Source organism: Monodelphis domestica, chromosome 7, assembly GCF_027887165.1.
Source record: "Monodelphis domestica isolate mMonDom1 chromosome 7, mMonDom1.pri, whole genome shotgun sequence".
Classification (NCBI taxonomy): domain Eukaryota; kingdom Metazoa; phylum Chordata; class Mammalia; order Didelphimorphia; family Didelphidae; genus Monodelphis; species Monodelphis domestica.
In genome coordinates, this window is record NC_077233.1 from 112,771,780 (window position 1) to 112,791,821 (window position 20,042).

Sequence of the window (20,042 nt, forward strand, 5' to 3'; positions counted from 1 at the left end):
AGTGAGGAGAGAGAGAAAAGATATTACCTGCTCCCAGAACTCTGAGAGAGAGTAACAGCCACTCTCAGAGACTAACTGCCACAGAAACACCATTAAACCTCCCATACACGCTGTCAACATTTGAAACTGACACAGTTTCAGATCTGTTTCAAATTCCAAATCTTTCTTAAGCCAGTTTCTTCATTTCTTCCCACTAAACTAATATAGTAAGACTGAATTTCTAATATCATCCTTATAATAGTCATTGATACTCTAGAAAAATTGGAGGTAATCCATAGAGGAAAGGTAGTTCTGGTGTGTGGGGCATAGATGGAGTCCCCATCTTAACGTAAAGTAGAATTTAAGATCATCTCCTAGGAAATAGAGAAGACCAAGGCAGGAAAAACTTTGAAGGAGTTTCTGCAGTGAATGTGATAGTCATATCTGCAATCAATGACACTATTACTGAAGGGGGTATTAGTTGATAGTCAATTGATATTTGTTAAGTACAGAACTGAGCTCTGTGATGAGCACTGGAGTGGGAGACATAAAGAAAAGCCAAAGGCAGTCCCTGCTTTCAGGGAGCTACCAATCCAGAATATATATTGGCTAAAGCAGAGATCACCAACCCAGGGAAGGCACTAGAATGAAGGGAAGCTGGGAAAAGCTTCTGGTAGAAAGTGGGATTTTAGCTGGGACTTGCAGGAAGCCAAAGAAGGCTGAGATGAGGGAGAACATTCCAGGAATGGAGGTAGAGGGGATGAGATCTAGAGCCAAGAGACAGAGTGTTTTGGAAAAACCACAATGAGGCCAATGCCAGGTGGGTAGAGATAGGAGGAGATGGGTCGGAGGTGTAATGTATAAGAAGACTGAATGGTGGGGAGGGGCTGGAGCACACTGGGCTTTGAATGTCACCAAAGAATTTTCTATTTGATCCTAGAGGTGCTGGGGAGACCCTGGCATTTACTATGTGGGGTGTCACATGCTCAGATTGACCCTTTAGAAAGATTGCTGTGATAGCAGACTGGAAGATGGGCCAAAGAAGGAAGAAACTTATAGGGCATTGAACAGACAGACAGAGTCCAGGAATGAGGTCACTGGAGCTTGCAGGAGTGAAGGCCTCTCAGCTGATGTTATTTCAAGGTTCTATGAGCCTAGTCTAGATATGGGCCATGAGACAGGCTAAGAGAAAAGGTCTCAGTAAACATTGTCCTCTTGACTCAAACAGGTAGGTGGTGTGAAGATGGCCACTGTTTGGGGTGCTCAGGGAGATGATGTCCCAGGTTAGCATTAATGCAAGTTTTAAGACTTTAGGGAAAAAGACTTTTTTTAAAAAACATCTGAATTTAACAAAAATTAAATAAAATGGATATTAATATGCATAAAGTAGAAGAAAATAAGAAGAATTTTTTTTGATACTCTATCCTTTACCTCTTTTCCCTCCTGCTGCCAAATGAGAAAGGGTTTTTTTTTTTTTAAGGGAGAAAAAATAAAAATCTTTGGGATAAAAATGGAGAATCAAGCAAAAACATTTCCATATTGGTTATTGAGAAAATGTCTTTTTCTGTATCTTTAGTCAATCACATCTGTTAGGAGATCTTTAATATGCATAGCAAAGCTATTTTAATATACAAGAGTGACCCTTTTTGAGGTGATTTAAGAAAATCTCCACCTTATGTTTCTTTTTTTCAAAGGACAGGAAATGAGTTAAGTGGTATTTCTAAATTGGTAAAGATATTTGGTCAGAGAAGTCTCTCTTGATATTTACTGCTCACGTTATAAGAAGTCCAGTACATCTCAACTATTGGTTTTAATTTATTTTTTACATTGTAGAATACCCCTTCTTCCTGGATACTTTCTCTTCCCTTTCCTTCTTTGTTTTTTTTTCTCTCTTGGTTCTCTCAATGAAAACTTATTTAATGTCCTTTGGTGGCTTATAATCCATCTCCTGAACTCTTAACATGTGTTTCCCAAGGCTTAGTCTTATGCCTCTCCACTTCTTACTTCACTTTCTACTTTGTTAATTGTCTATTTGGTTAAATGACAATCTCTCTCTCTCTCTCTCTCTCTCTCTCTCTCTCTCTCTCTCTCTCTCTCTCTCTCTCTCACACACACACACACACACATATATACATACATACATATATATGTATATATATATGATTCCAAAATCTATATAATCACTATTCTTTCCTGAATCCTAATGCCACATTACTCACAATTCCATCCAGATTGTAAAAGTGAATCTAAAACGCAGTATCTTTACTATGGAATTAATAATTTCTCTTATAAACTTGCTCCCCCAAATTTTCCTAATTATTTTGAAAAAAAGAATTGATATTTTTTTTTCCTTATGTGAATCCTAAAATTTCTCAGACTTGTGAATCTTAAAACTGCTCAAACTCTACCTTGGAACATTTTTAGTTAGGGCTATTCCCCATTTAAACAATGAAGGTATTTGATCAGGAATGTGGGGACTTCTAACATTACTGCACCCATACTTAGGCATACTTTAGGGGAAGATAAAGTTGTAAAACTCCTGATTGTACAATGAAAAGTCCCCAACCCATACTTAAAGTGAAGCAAGAATCCTTAAGCTAGGTCTATTTTTAGATCTAATACAAAGGGATGCTAAATACCTATGAAAATCAAATTAATCAGGCAACTTGCTAAGGACAAGATGAGTCTACTCAGGTGTGAATTACTCAAAAGTTTTAATTTACTCAGGTGTGAATTAAGAATGGCCAGTCCTTTGGAAAACGTCTACAGTGATTGGTAGATGTGAAAACTTAGGGGAGGTAACATAGGAGAAAATTCTCTTTAAAAGGAGGTCAGAAGGCCTCTGAAGAAAATTCAGCTTTGGAGCTGAATTGGAGGCTGGTCTCTCTCTTGGTGGCTGAACTTAGTTCAACTTCCTGAGCTAAACTGGAGACACTAGAATTTTGCTTGGAAGGATCTTGTGGTGAGTTGATAAAAGACTGACAAGTCTCTCTCTTAAGGCTCAGGTATTCTCTCTCCTTTTTCTTAATTCCTTTATTTGTATTAATTAAAATCTCCATAAAACCCAGCTGACTTGGGTATTTCATATTTGGGAATTTTTCCCATGGGGACCACTTTATTTTTCATATAAAATCAAGACACTAAAAATCATCTTTTACAGTTTTGACAATTCATTCATAGTAGTTGTGCAGGGGCTTATATTAGCCTCATTTTACAGGCAAAGAAACTGAAGCTGAGTTTACCTGATTTGTCCAAGTGCCACAAATCAAATAACAAAGCATTTAATTGGTGCAAAAGAGAAAATTAAATAAGAGGTAAAAGTCAAGCAATGGGATAATTTTCTACCTCTTTTGCCCATACAAAGATAAGTACAAGGTGTCCTTTCTACATCCTAAGAAAAGTACACAATAGGGTACAATTGACAATTCAAAGTCTTGAAACCATATTTTCATGGTCACAGTTTATGGCAACCACTCTTTTGTCTGTAACACTTAAATTTTTTTATTGCCTTCAAATTAAACCTTTCTTCATGATAAAAAACAAAGTAGCAGAAGTATCAAATATAGTAATCTTACCTGCCAATGTATATATTATATTCTAGTAGCTTCCCACCTTTCTGTGGTGAAGGAAAAACTGTTTCATTACCTCTTCACTGAGACCATCATTGGTTTTTCCATTACTAAGAGTTAATTTCATTTTAGTGGTTCATTCATTTATAACATAGTCAGAGTGCCATGCCACATGATAGTATTCCCAATAGTGAGTTTGCTGTGTCAAAGGATATTAACAGCATAATCAACTTTTCTTGATTAATTTCCAACTGATAGCCAGAATAGTTGTATTAATTTCTGCTCAGCCAATAGTAGGCATATGTTTTCATGATCTTTCCAAAATTAAGTGCCTTTTTTTAATATTTGCCAACTTTCATGCTGTAAGGTGAAACAGTATAATTGTTTAATTTGCATCTCTCTTACTATTAATTGTAATAATTAAAATTGGTTGCCAAATGTAATGTTTAAAATTTGGTTTGACAAAAATAATAATAGCTAAAAAAAGAATTGTTGTGGTCGCCATTTATAAAAATTAAACTATGAGTCAGTAGGCTGTTAGTAGCTTTATTTACAGCAAGGTAGAGATATGAAAGTGGGAAATATAGGAAGGAGGTAGAAAATATCACCTAACTTAACTACCCTAAGAAGAGCCTCCAGACCACAAATACAAATCCAAATGTGAATCTCACTAGAATCCAAAATCTGGATTAGGAAGCTGAAATCTGAAGAGCCAAAGACACCAAAATAACTGCCGAGAACCTTCAGTGCACATGAAGCCAAGACTGCCAAAAATCCTACCAGAGCTCATGCTCCCTAGGCTAAAGGCTGCCAATGAATGAGTAGCCAAAAATCCTCAAATGCCTGAATCTCTCTCAAGCCCCTACTTATATGCAGTTTTCTCCACCCATCAGCTCTCCTCATCACATCTCAGGAACCAATGGTAGCCTTTCAATTTTCCTAACAGTGCTGGGTCTGTGTTGGGGTGGGAGAGGCAGGGCTTGTGGCCTTTTAGGGCATGAACTTTCTTTGTTAGTGACTTACTAAGTGTTAAGTAGGGATACTTTAAATTCTTTTTTCTTTTTCTTTCTCTCTTTTTTTTTAAGAACACGGGCTAGAGTTTTCATTTATCCCTCATATCATACTTAACTTTATACTTTTAAGTTCTTGATTAACTTAAAATGGGCAAAGGGAATAAAAAATTCTTCTCACATAGTTATCCAGAACCCAGTTCCATGGAGTTATTAATAGTTGTAATTCTGCTTTGAAAACTCGTGTTTCCAGGTCATGTATCTTTTGAGGGAATGCTACATTTTTGCCAGTTCTTTGTACATTTCCCAATGTTGACAATTACCTGGTGACATCACTTTGGAGTCATTCTTTATTCTTCACTCTCAACCCCCCCCCCCCCCAACCCATCAGCTTGTTGTCAAATTCTGTGAATTTTACCTCCTGGAGATTCCTTCCCTCATTCTCCTCTTAGTCACTCACCCTTCCACTGCTCCAGTTCAGGCTGTAATCCCCTCTGCCCTAAGGACTGAGCCTGCATCTTAGTTTCCCCTCTTCCCATAGTTATGTGGTAAAAATTAACCGACCTTCACTCTGTATGTCTGGGACAACAGAATGTCCCTCAACAGGATGTTCCCTGCAAAGCCCCAGGAGCTCCCAGGGCCCCTGCGCATGCCAACAATAACCCACGTTTCATGTCTGTCCAATCACCCACCTGATATGCCCCTCCTACATCACCCACCTATTATGCTAAACTAGCCAACATCATTAACAAAATGTTCCAGGGGTCCCCCAACAAGTAACTCAACTATGACTGCTTTAACCAATATAAACTCCACTCTGCCTCTGCCTCTGCCTCTGCCTCTTCGGAACTCACTTGTTGGGCTTTCCCTAGCGCGCTGCTCCTAATAAACTTCCCCTTGCCTGAATTGCATTGTCTCCCTGTGTTCCTTGGGGTGGTCTTCCCCTCGGACCCTAACACCATTCACTTGCTTCCCAACTCATCCTCCACACAGATGCCACCGGAGCCTTCCTCGGGAACACTTAGAGCATGAATCACCAACGCTTCTCAAAGAAGACGCAGAGCACCAAGCCGGCCCTCGAGGACACCCTGCACGTTCCCACCTCTCTTGCTGGCCGTATTTTACACACAACCCTCTTGTCCCAGCCAAAAGACTCCTCCACCTCTCAGCCTCAATAAGAACCATCTTCCCCACCTGTAGTGCCGTCTGCTCCTCCATAGCTCTTCTGGGACTCGTCCTCTTCATTCAAAGCTCCCAGCTGGGCGCCCTCTTCCTGCTTAGCTAACCTTCTGGTTACTGACCTGATAACCTGCCGCACGGTGCCAGAATGGGCACTCCCGGAGGGCACAGGCTGTTTGCCTTCTTCCTGCATATCCCCATCCGCTGGCACAGAACAAAGCGACACCCTGAAGGTTTGTTGCCTCGGCAATGGAGGCACTGTCGTCCAAACTTGAATGGGTGTTGGATTGGGGAAATACTGAGAACAGTGTTGTGGTAAGGGTCCCTAATGGCTTGGTCTAGAGAAGTCGGGTGGCAGCGGCATTTCAGCTACGGAACGGGCTGATCCCAGGTGGTGTGCAAGGCAGAGAAAGGAGTCAAAGATGACTGAGGTTTTGAGCCGGAATGGCTGGGAAAAGCGTAGTATGTTTAACAAGGATGAGGACGCCGAAAGGAGAAGCACTTGGGGGAGGGAGGCAATTATTTTGGTTTGGAGCCCCTTTAGAAGAGGATACAAGCCCTGGGAGTAGTTCAAGTACAAGCACCTTTGTCTTCTGCCTCCCTGTTACAAACCTAAAGTTCTCCAACTGCTTTTCTACCTTTATTTGTGAGTATGAGAAAGGAAGAAAGGATGTCAATGATCTGTGCGTGTCTGAAAGGGCCTGAGAAAAATTTAGAGAGAAGAGATTAAAGTGAGAATTTTCAATAAGGCAAACTAAAAAGGGAAGCTTAAATTCATGAGTAGTGCCCAAGATATTTTAGACTGGGAACCGACTCTTTAAAGACAAGGGGTGTTGGCATCCTGTAGCTACAGTCTTGTTTATGCTGCCCTCCAAACAGTATTTGGTAATTGCATTACTTTTAACTTTCCAAAATCCTTGAACGTCTCTAATCTCATTTTGTTTTTTGAGTAGCCTCATAACAAAAAAGGGTAAAGGTGACTAAAGTGTTCTCAAGAGAGCTGCAGCAGCCAAGATTTAGCCAAAGGTGGGGCTCTAGTGGGGCTCAGTCTCACGGAGCATTCACTACCCTTCCAACATGACACACATGTCTCTTGGGACTGAGTTTTGCCACTTGAATAGGTATAATACTTCATCAATATTATTCCTAGAGATTAAAATTTTATTTTTCTTTAAAATACTTATTGGTCCACAACTTGACTTTAGTAGGCCTTTTACATCCCGGGCCTGTGGTCCCATACTAATTTATATGACCACACAAAATTTTCGCAAAAAGAACCCCAAACCAACCCAATGGATATTTTTATTTTTGCAAAATATTTCTTAGATAATGTACTTCCTACATGATTCAATAAGAACAAATACAAATGGGCCATACTATTTATTACTTTATTAAAAGTTTATCTTTAACTTATGATGCTTCATTTTGTATTTGTTTACAATGCAAAATCTCCACTAACTTCTAAGGAAGACAGCCTTGTTAAGAGAAAAAAATATTCTCAGTATTTTTTCTTTCTAAAATGTCATCATTATAGTTCCTTAGTATCTATTGTATCCTTTGTGTATTTAAGTCAATTTGTGTGTTCTCAGCTGGTTCTAACTTCTAATGCATTGAAAGGAAAATCATTTTTAAGTTTGCTTTGATTTGTGGCAATATTTGTATTCAACAATCAAATGCTACACTATTTCCTTTTAAATGTTCATGCACCTAATTAATTTCACTTGTTTGACAATTAATTAGTTTCAGAGACTCCTATTTTTTTATATTGAACATGACTATTGATACTTGGAATAGTTACTGTATTCGCTTAGAATTCATGTTTTTCCAATCCTATCACATTAAAAAAACTTTTTTTGTATTTTTGAAAAACAGTCCCTTGTAATATCATCCAGTAGTTTTTATGGATTTAACATATTCTTCAAAGAGTTTCTTCTTCTCATTTATTTTTTCCATTACTGCTTCTAATAAACATGTAGCAAATGGATACTGCAAGAGAAAGAAAGAAAAATGACTGTCAAATTCTATATTTCCTTCAGTTAAAAAAACAAACAAAATATCATCAAGCCATCAGATTTCATTCTGTTATTTCTGACAACTTTGCACATATTACTTTACCTTCCTCTGATCTCTTTAAAACTGATTTTTCTTGTTAGTGTGGGTAATTTTGTCCTTAATAATAAAAATGATAAAAGAGCAGAAGTAAAATGAAAAAAGATAAACGCCTTATTGAACAATTCATGGTTTACTGACCATGTTAATGATGTAATCTGCAATACAAGGAGCTTTGCCATTTATCTTCAATCAACTGATCAATAACAGGTTATAGTCATCTCTAGGGCCCACAGGCCTGTGAAAGTAGTACTGTTAGTTCATCACTCATAAAAGAAGGAGAGAGAACTATCAATACACTTCCCTGTGTTATAGGGAAAGATCTCAACAGTTGAACAGTGAAACTTTAGCGTAAAAAATGAGGAGACTATATCCATTGATTAGGATGTTAGAAAAAAGTTTGTTTGGCATATCAAAGTATAATAGACATGTTGTGTGCTGCTGAGTTTATATACTGAAGAGTACAATTTTGTTGGGCTTTGTTATTTATGTAGCTTTTAAAACATTAAACAAAATTTTGTCCCCTATGCCTTATGAAGCTGTTTAAAAAATTTCTAGGCCCACCAAGACTGATTTAGAAAATTCTCCTGCAGTTTCCTTCCCTTCCCCTCCTCTCAGGAACACTCTTGTTTTTCTCAATGGCCAAAGGAAATGATTCTTTTTAGAATATAGAACCTTTTCCTTCCTCTCTATTCCCTAAAACTTACTACTGAGGAAGTCGTGAGTTGGTACTTACACAGAAACCAAAACAAATGTTAAAGCTTCTCAAGAAATGCATGGTTATGTACTTGGCCTTCTAGTTTGTCCAATAGTCTTTTTCAGAACTGAGACAGGCTGTGTCCAACAAAACATTCCATTAAGGAGTATCAGTGACAGAAACAAGGGCAATCCAGAGGATTTCGATCTGCAAGTGATTGAGCACCATGTAGTTCACCCTGTTCCTTTGACAGCTGGGAAAACAGAGTTGCTAAAAAGCCAGGAGCAAGTTGGGAAATAGGAAAGCCCAGGTCCTCCGATTCTTGCTACTTGACCACTTACCACACCGATACATGTAGTCTCGTTTCCTTAAAAGATAGGTTAGGACCCAAGGGATCAACATTTCTCATTCAGGAAAGCTAAAGCAAAACGCAATTTGCTGCGTTTTTTTAGGGAGTTAATGAAATAAGATTAGGATTTAGTTCTTACATATGGTTTGAATGGCTTTACTTTATACAATGTTCTCCTTATACTTTTAAAGTTTAGTATACAAGCTAAGGTGAAAGCAGTTTTCTGAGCAGATGAAGTATAAAACAAATATAATTTTTGACCGAGGTTCACTATAAAATCTGGGGATTTAATTTTTCTGATGCTATTTTAATTATAAACTCTCCTTATATTTCACTAGATGATGTAACAGTGCATGGCATCTGTTTCAAATTAATCAGTAATTCATGTTTATCTGTTCTAGTTTACAGAATTTGCTTCACTTTAGAGTTAAAAAGTTCCTTGGTTTGATGGAAGACATTTTACATGCTTCAATTAATAAGGATAAAAATGAATATAAAATAACATGAGAGAATGACATTATAAAATATTCAAGCATTCTTTAAACTTATTTTCATACTGTTTATCACAAACATTCCAAAGGCATTAAGGTTAATTCCTCACTGAATTTGGAAATGAATTATATTGCTTCTTTAGTTTCCATTATGATAAAATGTACATTATTGACATGAAAAATGTGATACATTTTCTTTAAAGTACATTATTTCCTATCATAAGATTTAGAATTATAATTTTTTTTGAAAAAACTCACCCTAAGTATACATGCTTGAAATATTAAGAATCACATAATTTTCAAACTCTTTTTAAGTATTAAATTGATGCAATTAAATTATATAAAAATGGTCTTGATAATTAAGCCAGAGATAGCTATAACAAAAAGAAAACTGTAGGCCAATTTCCTTAATTAACATTAATGCAAAAATTAAAAAATAAAATATTATCAAAGAATTTATAGAAACATATTAAAAAGATTACATATACCACTACCAGGTTGGATTTATATCAAAGTTCATAAAGAGTTCAATATTAGTAAAAGTATCCACATTAACAACAAAACACAACCCAAATCATGTGATTATGTTGATATATGCAGAAAAAGATTTTGAGGAAACACAACTATTTCTATTTAAAACACTTTAAAAATAGATAATGAATCTCTCCTTAACATGGTGAGTAGAATTTATCTAAAACTAAAAATATGATAAGGATAAATTAGAGGCCTTTCAAAATAAGGTTAGGGGTAAAGCAAGGATGTCCTTCATGCTAGAAATTCTAGCAACAAATAAGAAAAGCAAAATATAAAAATAAAAAGAGCAAAATATAAACTAAGTCCATATAAAGTATTAGCATTTATGACTATAACAACAAAAACAACTGTGATAGAACAAAAATTTCATTTAAAATAACTACATAACACATAAAATACTTGATGGTCTATCTACCAAGACATACACAGGAAATACATGACAATAACCATAAAAATATGATGGAAATAAATGCTTATCAAAGTACCTGGAGAAACATTAATTGTTCATGGGTAGATCAAACTAATAGCATAAAAATAACAATACCACCTAAATGAATTTATTCAGTACCATAACAATTAATCAAACTACCAAAGATTATGCTATAGTGCTAGAAAAAATAATAACAGAATTCATCTGTTAGGGTCAAAAATTTCAAGGGAAATAATGAAAGAAAAATTAGATGAGGGGCCTAACAGAAGCAGACCTCAAACTGTACTAGAAAATAATAATCATCAAAACAATTTAGCACTGGTTAAGGAATAAAGAACCTAAGTAGGAGAAGAGATTGGGGAGATAGCATACAGAAACAAATAAACAACTTGTCTATTTGATAAACTCAAAGACCCAAGGTATAGGGGATGCCCTGTTAGATAAAAACTGCTGGGAAAACTGGAAAGTAGTTTGGTTGAAATTAGGTTTTCAGCAATGCCATGTATCAAAATAAGCTCCAAATTGATACATGACAAATATAAAAGGTCACATCATAAACAAACCAGAGGAGCAAGGAAGAAATTAATTTTCAGATCTATGGATAGGGGAAGAAGTTATGACCAAATAAGGAACATAGAAGATCATAGTAGATAAAATAGATACTTTTGATTGTTGTTGTTCAGTCATTTTAGTTCTGTCCAACTCTTTGTGACCCTATTTTGGGGTTTTCTTGGCAAAGATATTGAAGTGGTTTGCCATTTCCTTTTCCAGTTAATTTTATAGATAAGGAAACTGAGGCAAATAGGATTAAATGACTTGCTCAGGTTCATATAGCTATTAAGTATCTGCAATCACAATTTTGATTCAGATCTTTTTAACTGCAGGACCAACACTCTCTCCACTATGCCACCAGGTTTGCAACAAACTAAACCAATGCAGCTAGGATTAGAAGGAAAACAGTTAACTGGGGGAAAAAAAATCTTTGTGCCACAATTCTCTACTAATAGGCTAATTTCTAAGATCTATTAGAAAATGATTCAACTTAGTAAGAATACATTTTATTATTCAAGTAATAAATGGTCCAAGAATATGAAAAGGACATTCTCAAAAGAATGACATCTAAGATAAGAAATAGTCATAAGGAAAAAATTGCTCCAAATCATTACTAGAGATATGACAATTAAAGTAACTGTATGGTTCTGCCTCAGACATGCTAGAATTTGTTAATAAAGGAAAATAAATGTTGGTGAGGCTGGGAAAAAATAGGCACATTAATATATTGTTGCTCTGTACTATGTCTCATGCATCTGTTCTGTCATTCTTGAAATTAGTTTGAGATATTCCCCAAAAGTTAATAAATTGTACATATCCTTTGACCCAGTGATACCATTACTAGGCTTTTATCTCAAAGAAATCAAAGAAAAAGGAAAATGACCCACAAGCATAAAAATATTTATAGTAGCTCTTTTTATAGAAAGAACAGAAAACTAAGGGAGTGCCCATCATAAACTTTTATTTGAACTTTTTGCTTCAATACTTATTAATGATATTGGCCTATAACTTATTTTGCTTTCTCTTTTCCTGGCTTTGGTATTGGGATAATATTTGTTTCTTGACAGAAATTTTGCAGGGTTCCTTAATTATGTATTATTGAGGGGGGAAACTAAGTGGTTTAGTGAATTGAGAGCCAGGCCTAGAGACAGTAATTCCTGAGTTCAATCTGGCCTTAGACACTTCCTAGCTGTGTGACTCTGCGCAAGTCACTTAACCTCTATTGCCCAGCCCTTACTACTCTTCTGCCTTAGAACCAATACAACGAATTAACTCTACCATGGAAGTTAAGGGTTTGAAAAAGTATTGAGAAAAGCATTTGCAGTATAAATATTGGGATTAAATATTTGCTAGAATTAATTTGTAAATCCATTTTGGACTTATTTTTGTTTCCTCAAGATTGTTTAATACTGCTTGTTTTATTAATTTGGGTATTTTATATTTCAAAGATAATCAACCATTTCCTTTATAGTCTTAGTTTTGCTGGCATATCATTGTCATTCAGTTTCAAAGAATTCTTTGTGTATTTTTCTAGGTCATTAAAATTTTTTGGCAACTTTGATCTGCTACTTCCCTTTTAAAAAATACATTGTGAATATTTGATCAATATTTGTTGGCTTTTTAAATTTTCTGTTTTGTTGATCAGTTGAGTGCCATGTTCCAATATGCCGTTTTTTCTGTTGCCTGTGCCTCAGACAGTTTTCAGTCACTTGAATCATATCTAAGTCTTTGTGACTCCTTTTTGGAGTTTTCCTTGCAAAGATATTGGAGTATTCCATTTCCTTCTCCAGCTCCATTTACATATGAGAAAAATGAGCAAATAGGTTTAAGTGACTGGCCCACAGTCACAGAGATGGTAAGCTCTGAGGCAAGATTTGAACTCGGGAAAAAGAAACGTCCTGACTCCAGGCCTGGCACTCTACCTAATATGCTGCCCAAGAGACTCATGTTAGAGGATTCATGATAGTGAGGCTGTCAATATGAAAGGCATCTGAGAGGAGGAAAAGAAACCAAAGGCATGGAAGGATACTGGGCTTTATTAATACTAAACAATAGCTGTATGCATACACAAAATCTTAGAGTCATCTGTACTCCTTTCATGACTATACAAGTAGAGAAAAGCAGGCTTTCACGAATGACAATCCAAGACGGACCATATCTTTGCTATTTTACTACTGACTAAAAGGTGTAGAAAAATAAAAGAATGCACTGTGTGCTTATTGTTTGACTGGCAAAAAAAAAAAAAAAACAGTTAACATTGCAGAGACCTGAAGCTCACTCTCCAGCTTTCCTGACCCAGGAGCAGCCCAGCCTACAAAGCCCAGTTCCTCTCTCCATTGGTATAAGTCTTCCATGTCTTTGCTTTGGGGCCTTCCATTGATGGCCACTTGTACCTCTTCCCCTCTGACGCCATCCCCTGGCACCAATTCCTTCTCTCCTTGCCCGCTCACTGTCGCCCCTTCACAGCTAATTCTGATGGACTGGCTGGTTAAAATATATTCTAAGAGAGTGGAGCATTTCAAAGGAGTCAGAATCAGAGAAGCCACAAATTGGGCTCCAATGAGAGAATCTTCTATGTGGCAAGTCGTGGGGTAGGACCAGTCGGCTCTCCAAGAAGGAAGCGCCTTCACCTTCATCTCAGGAATCCTCCAAGTCTCATGTGAGAGATGAGCCCGAGAGGGGCCAGGACGGTTCTGAAGCAGATTTACTAGCGGACCTGCTTCCCAGAGATGCTTGTTCAAGGTCTCTCATCATTGACCAAGAAGAGGTAGAATTGCTTCTTTTCTACTATGCTTCTAGATTTTAGGAGAGGTGTTTCCCTTAACCTATAAACCTGAAAACCCAGCAAAGTTGAATTTTTAATGTTCTCTAACAAATGACAATTCTCTAGGGGAAAGCATACAGGGAGCAAAAACACTGCCCATTAGCTGCTGCTAGCTCCAACTCATGTCATGGTTCCTTTTGTTGGCTGGGAAATATAGGTCAGAGAGAGTCTTGAAAATAAAAACTTTTTGCTGTTGCATTTTTGGGGGGTCCCCAGTTCTTAGCACAGTGCTACTTACATAGTAGGAGCCTAATAAAGTATTTGACTGTCTTTCAACTCTTGCATAAAGCAACAGTAAGAAGTGTTGTCCCTTCCATTCTAGACTATAATGATCTCCCCAGTTCCTGCCATAGGGAGAAGTGGGCAACAGTGGTAGAGTTCATGGAAACCAAATTTAATTAGAACATTTATTACAAGAATGGACATTTACCTTTCTCTACAGCGCTCTCTTAAAACATCCCTGTCTCTCCCACAGTTTACAAAGGTTAAATTCTGTTGCTGAAGAAAGCTTCCTTATTTTGCACAGATTTTCAATGGCTTCTTTCATGTAAACACCTGCAGATGCCTACCTGTGGGTACTACTATGCCACTGCCAAAATTTCAATTTTATGTCTTATATTAAAATTTTTTGGCTCTGTAAAAATGCATTCTCTATAAAGGTAAGACATAAATGATGTGTGCAGATGTTTGAGGGATATCTTGCATATGACATCCATGACTGTAAGGCATAGAAGGCACAATTTATTATATGAAAACTAGCTGTAATGCGCTCTGCAAAATTGCAAAATGGAGATTCCTATGTTAGCAGAAGACAAAGTAGAAAAGTAAGTTTGTTAAATTTTCATAAATAAATTGGAAAATATTTTAGCTTGTTCTAAATTTTAAAAAAAGTGCTAAAATACTGTTTTAAATGTCCTTAGCTTTTTCCCCCTTAAAATAACTTTAGCCCTAAGCAAATTCCAATGTAATAAACTACAGCAAGCATTTATTAGTCCAACTATCTGTAGAGTGCAGGAAATAAAATGTTTAGACAAGAAATATTTATTACCCTCACTAAAAGAACTTAGTAATAAATAGTCTGACAAGGATGAATTTGAATATACCCTATATCTGAATTGGAATATATCCTATATTACCAGCCAAGCCTGGGGCATCTTGAATGATATTTTCCTAAATAGAAGAGAGCAACAGGGGAAGGAGTTGATGCAAGAAAATGGAAAGAAGAAATAGGTGTTTTTTTTCTTCTTTAAGAGATGACTTTGTGACTGACTACAGTTATGTGGCATGAGGACAGACTTTGTCAAGTGGTATCCCAATTTCCAACTTGTTCCCTAGAGACTTAAGGGAATAAATTATACCTTGTTCAAGAACTGATACTCAGTTTGAGCTAAGATAGCTCGTTTCCATTGAGAAAATGTATTCACTGTGAGGACAGATATCTTACAAAGACAGTACATAACTTACATGAAGACAGAATTCAGGAAAGATATTTTACTTCTTGGAATCTTTCAAAACATTAAAATAAGGTAGAAAACTTCAAAACAATTTTTTTTCGGTTTAGAATTCTGAGGACAGTTACATTGTAGTTTCTAAATGTTGCTTATTGTTGGCTATAAAAAGAATGTGGTTTTCTTTCTCTGCTGCCAAAAATCCATCTTCCCCTAAGAGTCATTTGGAATTCCACAAAAATTTGCATAATGAGGAAAGCTATATTGCAAAAACTGCGTCTGATAATCACAAACTGTCAAAAGCTATATTTTATATTTTTCTACCTCTCCAATGTTAAATCTCAGACTAAAAACTTATGAGATATAATTATAGAATCGTAAGGTTAAGAGAGGCTAAGATGTGATTTCTTTCATTCTCTATATCAAGGAAGAATTGCTTCTATATCAATCACATATGGATACTTGTCTAATTTTTAAAAATAAATTTTATTGATGCTTTTACTTTTAACAAAGTCATTTCCAGATATACTCTGTCACTCACTTCTAGAAAAATATTAATCTTACTGTGTGCTTGTGGAACTGTAAAATGGAACATAACAGATTATCTGAGAACAGAAAACATCCTAACAAAAATATGACATTAATAAAACATAGAGCCTATCAGCTTAAAAAGCATTAAAAATCATCAGACTCTTCAAATAGAAGGAAAAGGATTGGTAGATATTCTCCAAACACATAACAAGCAAGTAAAAGAAATATTATTTCTGGAATAAGCAAACATTGTGTCACTTAGCTTTAGTAAAGGAGGACAAAGACATACATCATTGGATTTGTAAAATGTAACCATACATGATTTATTTCCAGTAACAATCTATGAAATAGCTAAATTCCAAGTGTGGAATCAAAAGACCCTCTATAGATAACATATGCAGGAAATCAGCTTAAAATATTTCACAAAGAAGTGTTAGACAGATGGCTGTGTCATATGGATTTGTTTGTGGAACTGGAGGAGTTTGTGAATGATTCAGGCCCAGGTTATTGCCATGAGAAATTACAGAAAGGTTATCTTTAAGGAATCCAAGCTTGGTGACATGATGCTGATCATGCAAGGAAATGGTAGAAACTCCTTGGCACATCACTAAAGATTGCAAAGTACCTGTCAAATAGTTAGCAAGACATGACCTAGTGTCTAGAATGACTTATCAAAAGCTTCTGGCTATTTTCATAGAAGGATGGGCAAACAAATCCTTGAAATACAAAAAGATTACAGACTGGACCTTTGTTGTCAGTGATCACAGGAACTTCGAGGGGAGGAAACTCCTTTTTACCATTGTAGGTCAGTCTCTTCTCCACAACTAGTTCTTTCAAAGAGTTGCCCTGTCTCTGGGAGCTTAAGTGACAGGGTAATGTGAATATTATGTGTCACAGGTAGTACTTGAACTCAAGTCTTTTGGTTTCAAGACTAGCTGTGTAGCTACTATACCACACAGTTTCTCATATACCACAAGTACAGACCACAAAATATCCAGGAGAACTCAATGAAGACTGAGCTGTTTCCCATAATTGCCTAGATATAATACTAATCAATAAAAATTAAAAATATTTTAACATGTCGTAATACAAAATACCCATAATTTTTGTAAATGAAAAGCTTTCAGATATAGAAAATTAGCATAAGAAAACAAAATAGCATGTGAAAAGAATGGAGAACATATCATATCCATCCCTCTGAGCTAGAGCAGTACCAAAGATGCTTTCAGTGAGTCTGGGCTGGGAGGGTTGGGGGCAATTTGCAACATATTACTTTTTTTCAATTACAAAAAACAACTATTTTATCCACTATCCAATAGTCTATAGAACACTAACAATTTAAAAAAATAGACTCATCACTCATTTTAAGACTTTCTTTCTAAACTCCACTAGCAAGATGAGAATGAAATGACAGCTATTGTCCATAATACATTCAACTTATTCCAAAACAGGAATAATGGGAGAAAAAACCCCTAGTATTAGCTTATCAGCAGGAGGGCATGGAAGTAGTTAATGTGATGTTGAACAACAGTTCTCATTGCTTCAGGCAACCCTTTTATTCAATGGATTGATTCTTGCACATCCTCACAGGAATTGTTTCAAACCTTCTCCAAATCCTTCTTTCCCACCCAAACAAAAAACTTTGCCTTTGATATTATTGAGAAAGTTGATAACTCCTTGTGAACTCCCTCATTTGAAACTACATTTCAAAGGCACTGTGTTCTTACCCCTCCCCTTAACCCAGGTAAGAGCTGATGAGGACCTGAACTAAGGCAAGGATGGCATAAATAAAAAAGAGGAAATGCCTCTAAGACATTGGTGAGGGGGAATCAATAGGACTTGCCAACTGATTAGATGTGGGAAGAAGAGGGGGACAGGCCATAAATGACTAAGTGGAATACCTTGGAGAATAGTCTTCCATCAATAGAAATACAGAACCTCAGAGAACAGGAAGCTTGTCTGGAATATTTGAACTTCATAATTCATAATGAGCATTCCTTCCAGTCTCTCTGACCTTATGTCTGCTCTTCAGCTAGCAAGATAAGCATTTTCATGCATGTATTTAAGTCTCTTTATATGTCTTAACTGGGGCAGCAAGGTGGTAACATGGATAAAGTACCTGGGTTAGAGTGAAGACTCATCTTTATGGTTTCAAATCTGGCTTTAGATATTTACTAGCTATATGACCCTGGACAAGTCATTTAACCCTATTTGCCATAGTTATTCATCTGTAAAATGAACTAGAGAAAGAAATAGAAAACTGCTCCAGTATCTTTGCCAAAAAATCCCCAAGTGGGGTCATGAATAGTTGGCCATAGCTGCTAACATGACTGTACAAGGAGGGAAAGCAGTCTAATCACAGGATACAATCTGTGTAAAGGTGTGGAGATGGAAGATGGAAGTCTTATTGGGGGAGATGGTAGTCAGGGGCAAAATACTTTTGAGGAGGGACAGGGAGAAAGGAGAGAGAGATAAGGCTAATCAAGGGGGAAAACAGTATAGAGGGAAATACATAGTAATATCTGAAAAAAAGTTTTATAGCAAGTTTTTCTGATAAAGGTCTCATTTTCTCAAATACATAAAGATCTGAGTCATATTGGTAAAAATACAGATCATTTCCCAATTGACAAATGGTCAAAGGATATAAACCGGCAGTTTGCAGATAAAGAAATCAAAGCTATCTATAATCATGATAAAAATGCACTAAATTACTAGCAATTGGAAAAATGCCAATTTAAGCAACTCTGAGGTGCCACATCATATCTATCAGATTGGCTAAATGAGTGAAAAGGCAAATGACAAATGTTGGAGGGGATGTGGGAAAATAGGGGAACTAAAGCACTATTGGTGGAATTGTGAACTGATCCAACCATTCTGGAGAGCAATTTGGAATGATGCTCAAATGACTTTAAAACTGTACATACCCTTTGACCTAGCAATATCACTACTATGTCTAAATCCCAAAGAGATTTTTTTTAAGGGAAAAGACTTCCATGCTTATCATTCTAGAGTGCCAGGCCTATGTACAAGACCCACTCTCATCTGGGTTGTGAGTGGCAAAGCTACCATGTGGCACTTGCTCCAAAATGCTGCATGAGATATCTTCAAATGAGTATAGGACCTTCTCTTCCCTTGGTTCACAGCTTTTCTCTGGTTCCACTTCCCCAAAGTTTTATATTTTTATTGTATACATTATTCTTATTCTGTTCACTTCACTGGTGTGTAAAAGTGAAAAGGCTGACTAAACTTCCTTCCCTGAAGCCCTTGAAACAGAGATAGGAGGACCAGTGGGCAGGTGTGTTTCAGTTGAGACTCCTTTTGGTTAGAGGTAGGACCAGATGGCCACTGGGATAGACTGGATGGAAATTGGTCCCTTCCAACTCTCAAAATTCTGTCATTCTTGACCTCTCTTTTGTCTAATGTTGTCTACGTTGTGGGCATGAATCAGTTTTATTGGATTTCAAGCTTCTTAAAGTCAGGGCTATATTCCTTCTCATAGTATCATAAAACAATAAATTTAGAGCTGGAAGAGAATTTAGAGACAATCAGTCCAACCATCTGATTTTATAGATGGTAAAGGAGAGGTAGGATTTGGGTTTCTGTCCTCTGACTCCAAAGCCAATGTCCTTTCTATTCTGCCTCACTGCTTCTTTATCACAGACCACTAGCATTGTCTCTTGTATGCAGGAGGAACTTACAATAACTATTTATTTGTAATGAATATTCATAGACAATTACAAAGTTAGGTTGAGTACTTGTACTTGATTTCAAATGGCAAAGAAAAGTCAGGTCAAGACATTTTGCTTAAATTAAAAAGTCTTTAAACTTCGATGGGTTAAATCTACTCATATCAACTATGCAAACATCTTTTTTAAAAAGGAATCTTAGACTAGGCAAGACACTTTTTGCCAAAGCAAAATATAAACCAAAATGGTCACAATTGATCATTTCATTTGACATAATGGATTATAATGAAATATTGGGGAGAGTTTATAAACAGAAAACATTTCTGTTCTACTTGGTTGAAAATTATCTTTCTTGTACCTAGACTCAATTTTAGCCTAGAGATACTGCTTTCTGCCTGTAAATTTAGGAACTAAGACTTAACTGTTAGCACATTTTCTTCAATGTTCACGGTATGTAACAACAGTTGTAGTATAAAGATTTCTTATTTTGTAATAAAAGGGAAATGTAACAATTCTTAGTTCTATGTTCTGAACTGTTACACTACATAATGTAAGACCCAACTCTAGTACTTTTACAGCTATGGTAGAATTTAGGACTAACATCTAGCCTATTATAATCTAATTCATTACATTCCTATGAAGTTCTGAGACTTT

At 36.3% G+C, this 20,042-nt stretch overlaps 1 protein-coding gene across 1 annotated transcript in view; it reads right to left on the reverse strand.

Moving 5' to 3' along the window:
- Positions 1 to 7,106: 7,106 nt before the first annotated feature.
- The window catches only part of CNTLN (centlein), a 512,321-nt gene continuing 499,385 nt past the window's right edge, over positions 7,107 to 20,042 (reverse strand). Inside the window, exon 27 of the mRNA XM_016424268.2 lies at positions 7,107 to 7,723. Coding sequence (XP_016279754.2) covers positions 7,622 to 7,723 — 102 coding nt within the window. The 3' untranslated portion in view covers positions 7,107 to 7,621. The remainder of the gene's footprint in view (positions 7,724 to 20,042) is intronic.